The sequence below is a fragment of the Alternaria incomplexa genome (assembly GCF_024043165.1).
Source record: "Alternaria incomplexa strain BMP 0042 chromosome Unknown scaffold_7, whole genome shotgun sequence".
In the NCBI taxonomy this organism is placed as follows: domain Eukaryota; kingdom Fungi; phylum Ascomycota; class Dothideomycetes; order Pleosporales; family Pleosporaceae; genus Alternaria; species Alternaria incomplexa.
This window is the reverse complement of record NW_026249856.1, coordinates 446293-458449: the sequence shown is the minus strand read 5'-3', so window position 1 is coordinate 458449 and position 12157 is coordinate 446293. Positions and strand designations below refer to the sequence as shown.

At 53.5% G+C, this 12157-nt stretch overlaps 5 protein-coding genes across 5 annotated transcripts; 2 read left to right on the top strand and 3 right to left on the bottom strand.

The window, feature by feature from the left end:
• Positions 1–706: 706 nt before the first annotated feature.
• J4E90_005337 (uncharacterized protein) lies at positions 707–1868 on the bottom strand (the record flags this gene model as incomplete). Its single annotated transcript, XM_051434891.1, has 2 exons — positions 707–1526; positions 1588–1868. 2 exons carry the CDS (start codon positions 1866–1868, stop codon positions 707–709), a joined length of 1101 nt encoding a protein of 366 aa, XP_051290915.1.
• Positions 1869–3188: 1320 nt separating this feature from the next.
• Positions 3189–5174, top strand: J4E90_005336 (uncharacterized protein; the record flags this gene model as incomplete). Its single annotated transcript, XM_051434890.1, has 5 exons — positions 3189–3397; positions 3447–3684; positions 3731–3997; positions 4045–4431; positions 4485–5174. The coding sequence occupies 5 exons, from the start codon at positions 3189–3191 to the stop codon at positions 5172–5174; spliced, it is 1791 nt and encodes a 596-aa protein (XP_051290914.1).
• Positions 5175–5497: 323 nt separating this feature from the next.
• SPB1 (AdoMet-dependent rRNA methyltransferase spb1) lies at positions 5498–8111 on the bottom strand (the record flags this gene model as incomplete). Its single annotated transcript, XM_051434889.1, has 3 exons — positions 5498–7822; positions 7871–8044; positions 8094–8111. 3 exons carry the CDS (start codon positions 8109–8111, stop codon positions 5498–5500), a joined length of 2517 nt encoding a protein of 838 aa, XP_051290913.1.
• Positions 8112–8296: 185 nt separating this feature from the next.
• Positions 8297–11281, top strand: J4E90_005334 (uncharacterized protein; the record flags this gene model as incomplete). Its single annotated transcript, XM_051434888.1, has 2 exons — positions 8297–8302; positions 8351–11281. 2 exons carry the CDS (start codon positions 8297–8299, stop codon positions 11279–11281), a joined length of 2937 nt encoding a protein of 978 aa, XP_051290912.1.
• Positions 11282–11544: 263 nt separating this feature from the next.
• J4E90_005333 (uncharacterized protein) lies at positions 11545–11939 on the bottom strand (the record flags this gene model as incomplete). Its single annotated transcript, XM_051434887.1, has 3 exons — positions 11545–11615; positions 11664–11766; positions 11859–11939. 3 exons carry the CDS (start codon positions 11937–11939, stop codon positions 11545–11547), a joined length of 255 nt encoding a protein of 84 aa, XP_051290911.1.
• Positions 11940–12157: the final 218 nt, after the last annotated feature.

Genomic DNA, 12157 nt, shown 5'->3' with positions numbered 1-12157 from the left:
TCCACATGCGAAATCGAGTATATTGGCTTCAGCTCCTGTTTCGAGATAGGCAGCTATTCCTGATTGTTGGACGATGGTTTTGACGTAAGGACGAGTCGCCTTCTCGGCATTCTTGTACTTGTGCGCGGATTCAGCGTCGAGGAAACTTGCCATTGTGTATCGAGAGGTAGTAAGGGTCATTTTAGATGATCTAGATATCGGGATGTGAGTTGGATTTGATGCGATTAACATGAGGGCCGGCATCCCTCATATATACGATGGCTGAGCATCGCCCGGCAGCACTACATTGCAAACCCTCTTGCTCGGAGACAATGTCAGTGAGCGTATACGATCGGGCGTATAGAGAAACAGCCTCCACAGTCGATGTCAGCTGTGCTCACGTATGTCTCCGAGAGCGATTTTCATGGTTTCGGAGACTTCATACGACAGGCTAGCGGAGCATTTTAACAACAGAACTCAACGCCCCACGCATGCTTACGAGGCATAGTGAGATACCGGAACTGCATCATGCTTCTATGGAAAGGCCAAAGAATTTAACGTTTAAATGTTTGGTTAAATATGATGGGTATACCTTTTCGATCTTCCTTGTAAATGCTGACACCCCAAACTCCGCGCTATGCTACCTAATCAAAATTCCTCTTTTTTTTCTTCAAACGCCTGAACCACCCCGTTGGAGATCACAATAACCTCATGCGTCCCGGAGCGTCTATATTTCCCCCGATGAAGTCTCCAGCCATTGACCAAAGTAGACGCACGTCCTTGCTGAGATCTCACCCTCGTTGCCGCAAAGATCGAAAACGGGGCAATTACCGCACGGTGCATCCACAAAGCCGTTGTAGACCTTGGTGTCGGTAGCGCGTAAGACGGTGCGGTAGTTTGTGCCAGAGATCTTCTCAAGCCGGTCGTCGAGAACCATCATCTCCAGAAGTTGCTCCATATCGTCCTCCCGTACGGTCTTGCCACGCAGGACCTCCTTCGAGTTTAGCCAGTTGGCTACAGAGGCTGCTGTCGGATACTGCGGGTTGTGTCGGTGGACGAGCTTGGATGTGTTTGGGTCCTTTGCGGGGTTGTATGGCTTCACGGCTGGCGCCTCTTCTATATCTCGCACGGCGCCCAGAACCTCGGCCTTCTTCTGAGCGATAGCAGCTGTCCTGTCGCCCGTTGTGTCGTAGTCGTTCCAGTTACCAGGCACCTTGATGCAGGTTTCGTTCTCCACATGCTGAGCGACGATGCCCGATATTGTTTCAATCAGTGCCATGTCGAAGTCACCCTCTGACTGCCATGGGCCACCTGCAATGTCTTCTGATGGCTTCAAGTGCTTCAAGAGGTACATCTTCCGGTTGGGGAACTTGACACTCATGACCGACTGCACCAAGTCCTTCGACTCCAAGCTCTTGAGACATTTTGTGAGAGTCTGTTGTGTGACGTTTGTTTTGGCTCGGAGGGATTTGGACCAGATGCCATCGGCTTGTACTGAGTCGATGTGGGAGTAGAGGAGGCGTTCGTCGGGTGTGAGTCGTCGCAGTCTGGGAACGGATGTCTGTCAGAAGAGTTCAAGATGCCATGTCCGCGAGAATCTAGACCTACTTGTCGGCTTCTTCCCTTGTCCTCAGTTTCCAGCACATTTCACCCTCGAGGCTCATGAGCTTCAACAGATGGCGGTCACATAGCTCTTGCAGCAGCACTATGAGCTGAGCCACAGTGTCTGCGACCTGCATATTTGAGAGGTCGCGCTGGAAGAAAATCTGGCCCGCAGGCCGCTGCGCGCATTTGTCGTATAGAGCGTCGGCGGGGCTGATGACTTCGGTCGCGGAGGATTCGGCGGGCTCCTCCTTTGGCGCGGGCGACGGCGCTACTGCTGAAGCCATGGTGTGCGATATTGGACGGAAGTGGTGCTATCGGTCGGGCATGCGAGTATCACGAGAAGTCGCGAGTGCGTTCAAGTCGCGACATGTGAATCACCAAAAGTTTTGAGTGGAGCCCGCGGCGAACAACGCCCAATCACGTTTCTGTGGCACAAGTACCCGCTCGAGGTCACCCACCATCCCAGGTTCACTTTTGGAAATCCCTTGTTCTTGCATGACTGCATCAAAGCGAATCGGACAGCATGCGCCTCGTATAAATCATAGCAGCTACATCTCCCATGGGCTATCATAGGCTCGGCGGCATCCTTTCGAGCTTCCAGTTTCCCCACGGGACGCAGATGCGGGGAATGTCACACCGAACCTACATCCTCGTCGCGTCGCCCATCCCAGGCCTGCTCAGTGCGCCAACGAAAAGCTCCGTATCGAGGTGCAGGTGAATGGGACGCCGTCAGAGTTCCCGTCACGAGTGTTCCACCATCCACTCTGCCGGCATCGACTACGCCATGGACTAACGTGAGACGTTCGAGTGGCTTGATCTGGCTCGAGACTCTATCGTAGCTGAATGTAGACCGCATGAGTCCAGACCCCGCATGCGTGTGCCGCTAGATCAGCAGCGTAACCCGGTTAACGACTGTCGAAAGAAGACCGAACAGACTACTGCAACACGGGAAACGTTAGACGATCGTCCTTCGAGCATTCGACGATCCTGCAACCACGGATTGGGGACACGTCTTTGCACAGTGAAGATTGTTTAATCGATACATATAGAAATGTGCTGCACTTTAACGACGTGTATATGTCGTAGTATCCATAACTAGCTGTCTGCACGATCCACATGTTCCCTTCACCAGGGCAACAAATTCACGGGACTCTCGGTTACCGTCATCCGGATACTGCCCCATCAGTCTCCTCAAGACCACAGCATTCAGCCTCTACCGAACACCCCCGACTCCGGGGCTTCCGCTGCTTAACGCCAGAGCACGTGGATATAGCTTGCGCGTAACATTCTGGCCCGATGAAGACGTTCGAAATACCAGTCGGTATACGAGAACTTGCCCTTATGTAGACAAAGTAGATCATTACTCTGTATTTCCAAAACGTGGCGCTGACATGACAGTGTTCCCCCCGGCTATCTGGAACCTGCCTTCACCAGGTAAGTCTCCACCTAATTCTGGGGTACCCCAGATTTTCACCCATGATTCGTGAGCCATTTGCATGATAAAGATAACCCAGACGCCCAGTGTGGTTGCACAACTCTAGCCTCTGCGTTTCTTACGCACCCTTCCACAGAGGCAGTCAACATCGAACCAACATCAATCCATCATGGCGGAAGAGAAGCAATACCGCGAAGAAGTCACCACCACCAACGAGAACCTCACTCATCAGCATACCGCCAGCAGTCACGGCCTTCACCATGATCATGTCGCTCAAGAAGCCCTTGGTGGCCATACCGCTGATTTGGGCAAGTCATACTTCACAAGCATCAACTTCATCGGCACTGTCGTGGCTACATGTCTAGCGCAAATCTCTGGGTAGGTGCTTCCATTAATTACTGGAGGTGAAGGTACTAAAAGTTTCCAGCTACCTAGGATGGGTTCTCCCCGCAAACACATTGAGCCTCATCAACGCGGCCATCGGACCGTCCCCAGACATCATCTGGGTCGGTATTTCCTGGACAGCTGGATTCGCCATCGGCTTCACACTTGTCGGTCGCCTGTCGGATATCTTCGGTCGTAGATGGTTCTTCATCTGCTCGTCAATACTCGGTCTTGTTGGAAACATCATTGGCGCGAGTGCACAGAGCATTAACATGCTGATTGTATGTTCGACTGATTACAGCCTACGAATGATACTGACTGTTCCAGGCAACAAACTCCATCAATGGTCTTGCCGCAGCTGGCCAACTTTCATTCCACATCATCCTTGGCGAACTTGTTCCAAACTCTTTGAGAGGTCCTGTGAATGCTTTCGTGCTGTCAACGTCAGTGCCATTCGCCGTCTTTGGTCCGCCAGTAGCACGATCGCTCTACCAGACTACCGAGCTGCAATGGAGGTGGTGCTATATCCTCGGATGCATTGTCAACGTACTGGCAATTGTTCTATACTTCTTCTTCTACTTCCCCCCAACATACGTAAGGAAGCCCACTTCAGCCAAGACAAACCCGACTAACAAACGCAGGAAATGCTTCACGTTGGCGGCAAATCGAAACTCAAACAACTCAAAACCCTTGACTGGATGGGTATCTTCTTGTTCTCAACTGGTCTCGTCGTCTTCCTCATTGGTATGAACTGGGGCGGCTCTGCATACCCATGGAAGAGCGGCCACGTACTGGGAGCACTGTTCGCTGGCTTTGCCACTCTGGTTGCTTTCTGTTTCTGGGAGGCCTACGCCCCAGGACTGGAATATCCCCTTATTCCTCTACGTCTGTTCAGGAACATCGAGTACGATGCCAATGTCGCCTGTGCTAGTCTGGCAGCCATTGTTTACTACGCAAACTCGATCATCTGGCCTACCATGGTCTCCTCGCTCTTTACCACAGACATCACCAAGATTGGATGGCTCTCGGTAAGTCTTCCAAAAATCATACCATCCTGATAATCTTGTTCTAACAAACACAGTGCGCCGTTGGTGGAGGACTTCTCCTCGGCCAGATCCTTGGAGGCGCCGGAGTCCGCTACCTCCCACGCATGAAGATCCAAATGACTGTCGCAGCCGTCATAACCACCGCTTTCGTCGCCGCGGTCGCCGCCTCGGACGAAACAACAGAACAACGCACAACCGCCCTGCTCCTCATCGGCACCATCGCCGCAGGCTACATCGAGAACCTCACTCTATCCAGCACAGCGTACCTCTGGGACCCCGCTGACATCGGTCTCGTCACTGGTGTCATGGGCGCTATCCGAACAGGTCTCTCTGCCATTGCCACAAGCATGTACTCTTCCATTCTCGCGACCGAGTCTGCAAAGTATATACCACAAAAGGTTATGCCTGCTGCGCTCGCGGCTGGTCTTCCCGAAACGTCTCTTCCGGCGCTGTTCACTAGTATCACGGCTGGTGACTTCAGTGCTGTACCTGGTATCTCACCTGAGATCATCGCAGCAACGGGGCAGGCTGTCAAGAGTGCGTATGCACTTTCTTTCCGCACGGTGTATCTCTGCACACTTCCGTTTGGCGTGCTGCTCATTATTGCGGCGGTGCTGTCGCCGAATGTAGAGCAGTATCTTACCGATGAGGTGGCGAGGAAAATGCATGGTAGGGGTGATGAGAAGGGCGATCAGGCTGTTATGAAGGAGGTCGTTGATGCCTGAGTAGGCAGATCTTCGAGCTTCACAGGTAGCATGGATGTCAAGTTCTCAAAGAAATGAAATGAAATGAAATGAACTCTTTTCCTGCTAAGGCAGTCCACGAAGACTTTTATCCTCGTGATTCAATGTGCATGCCTTTGATATTTAGCGGTGTTGCACTGATCGCATACCTGGCGAAGTGGCTTTTCCTGCAGTCATCACGCCATATGTAGCACCATATTGACAGGACATATCAGTCCATACCATTTCTTCGTTGCTATAATCAAAAAGAAAGTCCAAGTCGCGCCCTATGATGCAGACCTAACAATTCATACATACGCACCACTTCACCTCTTCTTATTCCTCTTAGCCGCCCTCTTCTCACCCCGCACATCCTTCTTCAACCTAGCATCCACCATCTTATACTTACCCTTCGTACCCTTGGGCCTAGTCTTGATACCCTTGTTACCACCCCTAGCCACAATAACGCTGACCTTCTGCTTGGGCTTCTTCTTGGCAGCCCTCGACATCAAGCGTGCAATACTCTGTGCCTTTTCCTTCTCCGTCATACCCTCCTCGTCGGCGAGGAGCGCAGACTTCTTCTTCAGCTTCTCCATGCGCTGGGCGGCCTTGAACTTCTTGCGGGCTTGCGCTTCGCGGACCTTCTTGATGGGTCGTGCGTTTAGGGCGCGCAGTTTCTCCTTGATGGCGGAGGCTGCGGCGGCGGTGGTGGGGCGTTGGAGTTTGGAGTGCTTGTTTTCGTCGTCGAGGAACCAGTCTGGTAGGCCGTCGACGTCGCGGAGGGAGTAGCGGTTGAAGGATTCGTCGAGGAGGTCGTACTTTGTTTTCTGGCCTGTGGCCATTTGGTGAGCGAGGGTCATGGCCTCGGCGGTGATGATGTCGATGTCTGGCCTGCCGTTCTTCATGGGCATGCTGTCTTGCTCCCATTGATCTTCATCGCGCTTGACTTCTTCGATCTTGTCGTCATCATCCGAGGATTCCTCGTCGAATGCTGAGGGTGAGGCAACCTTGGTAGCCGTTCTTATGCTCAGTTCCTTCTCAGTAGCTGGCGCGGGTGTGGCAGATTCGTCCTTCATCTCGGTGTCGCCTTCAACGTCGATGCCACTGTCATCGTCTTCTTCTTCCAGATCCTCAAGCCCATCGATGCCCTTGAAGATGTCCTGGTCGAAGAACCGTGCTGCGCGCTTGGTGAGACCTGTCTTGGGCTGCTCTTCGTTGTCGAGGTCGGTGATGAGGTTCTTAGGGCCTTCTTCCTCGTCATCGCTCCAATCGCTGTCGGACTGTACAAGCTCTTCGTCGTCACTTTGTTCCTTTTCTCCGTCAGAGAAACCATTCCACTCTCCATCATCGTCCTGTTTTCTCGCACGCTTTGCTCTGTACTTGGCGTCTCGCGCTGATCTCTGTTCGACGTATTCGCCGTACATGTTGTCAAGGTCTCGTTCAAGACGATCCTCTTCGTCGTCAGTCTCCGGTTCCTCCTCTTCTTCCTCTGGCTGTTCGCGTTCAATGACTTGCGCCATCTTACCCTTGGCGATCCTGTTCAGAGCACCGGCCTTGTCGACTGCCTTGAGGCCGAACATGGAATCTTCACCAGTTGGTCCGGCCTGTTCCAGACCAATCTCGAAAGGTGTAGCCATGTTCATTTGTAGACGAGTGATCTCTTTTTGCTTCCGCTCGTTCTCAGCTCGGCGCTGCTTCTTTCTTGACTTGGAGTCTTTCTCCTTCAGTCGCTCCAGCTCCTCTTGAATCTGCATCTCTTCGTCCATCGACTCGATCTCAGCGACCTCATCGCCTTCTTGCGCTTCTTTGGCCTTGGCTTCCTCTTGAGCCTTCGTCTTCTTGGTCGCGAAACCGAAGATCTCGCGCACCCTCAGACGCCAGCGCAGAAGGCGCTTGAAGTCAGCGCGACCCAAGACCTTTAGATCGGCACAGCAGTCCCTGATTTCCTTTGTGGTCTCCGGAAGCTTGTCGATGGTCGCGACAGCGATGTCGCCGTTCGGCTTCTGTTCGAAGCTGAGCTTGTTCAAACCACCCAACATGGCGATGGGATCGGTCGTTTGGATGAAGTCAGAGACAGGCACCTCCTTGAACTGTGTCCAGTCGCCCTCCTCGTAACCCTCACGCTTCCTCTTCTTGACCTCAGGCTTGAAAACCTTGGCTTCGTTGTTCGGGGTAGGGTCTGAGAGTTCGGCGAAGACACTGCGGGCGTCGAGAAACTTGGGATCGAGGTGCTTCGGGGCTTTGTAACCGCGGCAGACGACGAAAATTTCGGCGGAGACGTTTCGGGAGGACGGGGGCTTGGTTGCTTCGACCTTGGTGAATAGCTGGTTAAACACCCAGAGGAGTGAGTTGTAATCCTTGGATCTGAAAATCTTGGTGACAAAGGTTCCTCCTTCGACCAAGAACTCTGTAGCCAGCTTCATAGATTGCAGAACGAGTTCTGCTTGGGTGAAAGCATCCTGCACCCAGGCAGTTCCGACGTTGGGCGCACCATCGTGGAGGACAGTGTCGCACTTGAGATGCTTAAGATGTTGGCGCAGCGTCGCTCGGCACTTGTCCGTGGTAATGTCGCTCTGGAAGGTGATGCATCGCGGGATGGGCTTGATTGGGGCGAGATCGACACCGACGATGAGGGAATGCGCGGGCATAACCTGTGGTTTTTAGCATGGAGGCGCATTGTGTACAGAATGGCGACATACCTCGGAAGCGACCTGACACCATGATCCGGGCGCAGCGCAAAGATCAATCAAGACTTTACTCTTCTCGAGGAAGTTGTACTTCTTGTTCAGCTGGATCAACTTGAAGGCGGCACGCGCACGATAGCCCTTCTCCTTGGCGAGCTTGTACCATTTGTCAAGACGACCTTTTCCGTGCTTTTGGGGATTAGTCACTATCACCAGTATTAATTCTGTACTTGCGCACCTTCTTTTGGATCGCCATTGCTGCGGTTTGGCGTCGTGGTACGGCGGGCAAAAGTTCGCGCTACAAAATTTGGGAAGCCCGGCAATATCGCTAGGCGGTGGCAGAATCCACGCTATCAGGGTACGCTAATCCGTGACTAGTGCACGGGATGGGCCCACATGCGTCATTGCTGGTTCAGCACGACGCGCCTGGTCCACCTCGGGATGAAGGTATGCTGCCAACTTCACGTGTCTTGCCCGTGCTGATGCTTGCTCCAGCGGTCGCATCACCTTCTCAGCTCCTTCACCCTCCCTGCCGGAATGAACCCACGCAAGAAGTCCAAGCCAAACCCCGAGGCTCCCTCCGACGCAACCACCAAGGCCCCAGCAGTCCCACAGGATGCAAGTACGACCGGCACTACCCCCAGCAGTAGTGACATCCTACCAGATGCACCCTCGGGCCAGTCGGTAGCAGCGTCAACGACTTCAGTTGGGGCCACAACACCGACAGCCTCCGGGACACAGACACCGCGAGGCAAGAGGTGGCTTTCGGGCACGGGCAGTTGGCGGTCGAAAGCGCCTGCCATAGTCCAGACCGCGAAGGAAAGCATCGGAGTCAGCGGGGGCGCGACAGGCGAACTGCCCGACGAGGAAGCGAAGAAATCGAGAGATGAGTCTCCCAAGAAGTTCCTCACCAAGCGCAAGTCGAGCAAGGGCGATGCCATACCCGCCTCCATCACTCAGGTCAACGTATCCTCAGACGGTCTCCTCGACGAAGCTCCAAAGCCAAAGCCACAGCCACAAGACGTCGAAGAGACGCCAGCGCCCCAAGTATCCGAGCCGCCATTGCCTCCCGAACCGCCCAAATCACAAGTGGATGCAGCTGCTAGTGCATGGGGATGGAAATCTTGGTGGTCACGCCCCGATGGGTACGCAGACCCAGCAAAAGTCAAAAGCGAGGCACATTCGAGCGTTGACGAGGCTTCCACCACGCCACTTCCTGGACCGACGCCCTCAGAAGAGCCAGATGCGCAAACGAAGGGCCTAGATGCTGGCACTATCCAACCCTACACCGATCAGGTTGCAGATGCAAATGGGAAGGATATGCCGAAAGAAGCGGTACCTCGTCCATATACAGAGTCGAGGGCTATAGCATCTACAACTGCCAAAGTCCTGGCGAGAGCTGCATCTGGCTCTTGGTTTTGGACGTGGAGTAGTGCGCAGAATGCGCAGGCGAATCCACCTCCAGCCGAGCCTCCCACCGAAAATAACGACTCAGCCAAAGTCGATACCGAACCACAGACTCTTCCCGAAGCACCTGCCGAGATCGAACCCACTGGCCCTCAAGAGACACCACCACCCACAGCCTTCGATGTGCCTATTGAAGCTCCTCAGAAGAGTACTGCGGGATCCTCAAAGACTTCTGCATGGGCGTTTTGGTATAGGGGCAAGCCAGAAGACGAAAAGAAGCCAGGAGAGGCTGGACCGCAGAAACATGTCGGCGAGGTCGCAGTGTTCGATACCCCTTCACAGTCGAACCCAGAAGCGGCGCAGTTCAACGAGCAAGAGCAGCCCAAAACAGACACAGAGACACCCAAAGAACCACAGCAGCCACCGAAAGAGGAACCGGTGAATAAGAAATCATTTGCATCGTTACGAGGGCGACCGAAGACAAAGCCTCCCGCTAAAGACACGCCAGCAGATACTCCCTCGTCAAGTAAGCCCGCTACGCCGACGAAGGCCTCACCAGTGCTCGAGCCTACGAAACCCGAGACGAAGCCCGACGCGAAACCCGAGACAGGAACTGCTGCTGAGCAAGCGCTCAAGCAGGCAGCGAAGGCCAAACAAGGACCGGCGAACCTCCTGCTACCAGAGTTCAGGACCACCTACCAAATGGTCCAGCAACCAAACTTCTGGAAGCAGATCCGGCGATACTTCCTCGGAGGCGAGCCTGCGACCCCTCATCTACACATCAACCCGGCACCACCGAAGATCAGGAAGGCTGTAGCGATTGGCGTTCATGGCTTCTTCCCTGCGCCCATCATTCAAAAGGTGCTGGGGCAGCCGACAGGTACATCAATACGCTTCGCGAATGCAGCGGCGGCTGCGATCAAGGACTGGTCTGAAGCGCGAGGATACAGTCCAGAGATTGAGCAGATAGCATTAGAAGGCGAGGGCTTCATCGCTGAGCGCGTCAACTCCTTATGGAAGCTCTTGCTAAACTGGATCGACCACCTGAAGCAAGCCGACTTCATCTTGGTCGCCTGCCACTCGCAGGGTGTGCCGGTAGCTATGATGCTTGTCGCGAAGCTCATACAGTTCGGGTGTGTCAACGCAACAAGAATCGGAGTATGCGCCATGGCCGGTGTCAACATGGGCCCATTCATCGAGTACAAGACGAAGTACTTTGGCCCTACGGCTGCCGAGTTGTTTGAGTTCTCCAACCCTAAGAGTCTTGTTAGCCAGATGTATCTCGCAGCTCTAGACGAAGTGCTTCGATTTGGTGTGCGTATACTGTACGTTGGTAGTATCGATGACCAGCTGGTCTCTCTCGAAGTAAGCAGACTCCTCGAATCGAACTACTTATGCCCTGCTAACACAAGTCAGTCATCAACCTTCTCAACGCTATCGCATCCCTACATCTACCGCGCCGTCTTCGTCGATGGCCGCATCCATGCGCCAGACTTCCTAACCCACCTCGTTGGCTTCGCGCTGAAGCTACGCAATCTGGGTCTCCCCGATCACGGCCTCATTCGCGAACTCTCCCCCGCCCTCGCAGGCTCCCTTTATGGCGGCGAAGGCCACTCCCGCGTCTACGAAGACCCTGCCATCTATTCGCTAGCCGTCCAACACGCCCTCGAAACAACATCCCTACCGACACCAACAACGACCAAAGAGCGACCGAACACCGCGGGCAGTTTCCAGGGCATCAACATCCCCATTATTGGTGAGAAGCTCGCGAGTAACAGTAAGAAGGAGGACGTGTTCAAGCTTCGGGTGAACCACTACGAGCCATCTGCCACCACAACAAACCCGAACCCTTACTTCTTACCTTGGGCGATGAGAGGGTTGCTAGAAGAAGACTTCGTCAAGAAAGAACTTGGGGATGAAGTCGAGAAATTGCTGGGCATGTTTGAGGCGTGGAAGCCAACTGGGAAACAACTCAAAGACGTCAAGTTTAGACTCGAGGGAGTGCGAAGTAAGCTCTGAGCACCTGATCGAGACGGCAATGTTTAATGTAACTGTATGAATATGCGAGCGTTCTCTGGTTTCGGTAGGCGTTCACGAGGCGCTCAATTTACGTGGCGGGAAGATACCATACATGGGGCGTAGAACACATAGCGAATTGGCTTTTTACGATTGGTTTGCAGATACATATAAACTTGACCATGATCTTCGTTTCCAGCTTGAAAATGCATGATGCCGGGTCGGTCCCATCATTTCACCCTCAAACGCCTCCCAATAGTCGGTGTTTAGTTGTCGTCGTAGAAGATCTCCTTGTACCGATGTGTAGCATCCACAACAGCATTTGCGGCATTGAAGTCTGCTCTTGCGTTAACATGAAACCTACGTCATAAGGGAGGGCACATACCGATGTTTGTCCCAAAGTCCGTAGCAGCTTGTACCTTGACATGTAGATTCTGGTCTACTTTGCCGATGATCTCTACTGCGTGGCCGACGGCGAGGTGTGAGTCCTAGTTCGCTTTTGTTAGCTTTTGTGTATCAATTGGCTCTTATTCCAAGATGCTTGGAAGACATGAACACGGGCGTAGACGAAGAGGCTTACCCTGTTCAGAATAACATCAACGTTGCCTCCTGCATCGATGACTGCTGTCTCGCCGCGCAGTTGTACGACTTTGCCTAGCATGCGCACGATGCGGTGTTGGAAGTTTGATAGGTGTGGGGCGAGGATGCGGGGGGTTTGTGGGTGGTCCATTGTGAAGCTAGCTTTTTTTTGAGATCTTCTGCGGAGATAATCTGTGGGCGCTGGGTGTAGCACCGATGTAATGTAGCTTTGCTAGGTGCTTGTGTGTGACGGGCGGAGATGGTGCTGCGTATTGTGGTGTAGAGTGGTCTGGACGGCAA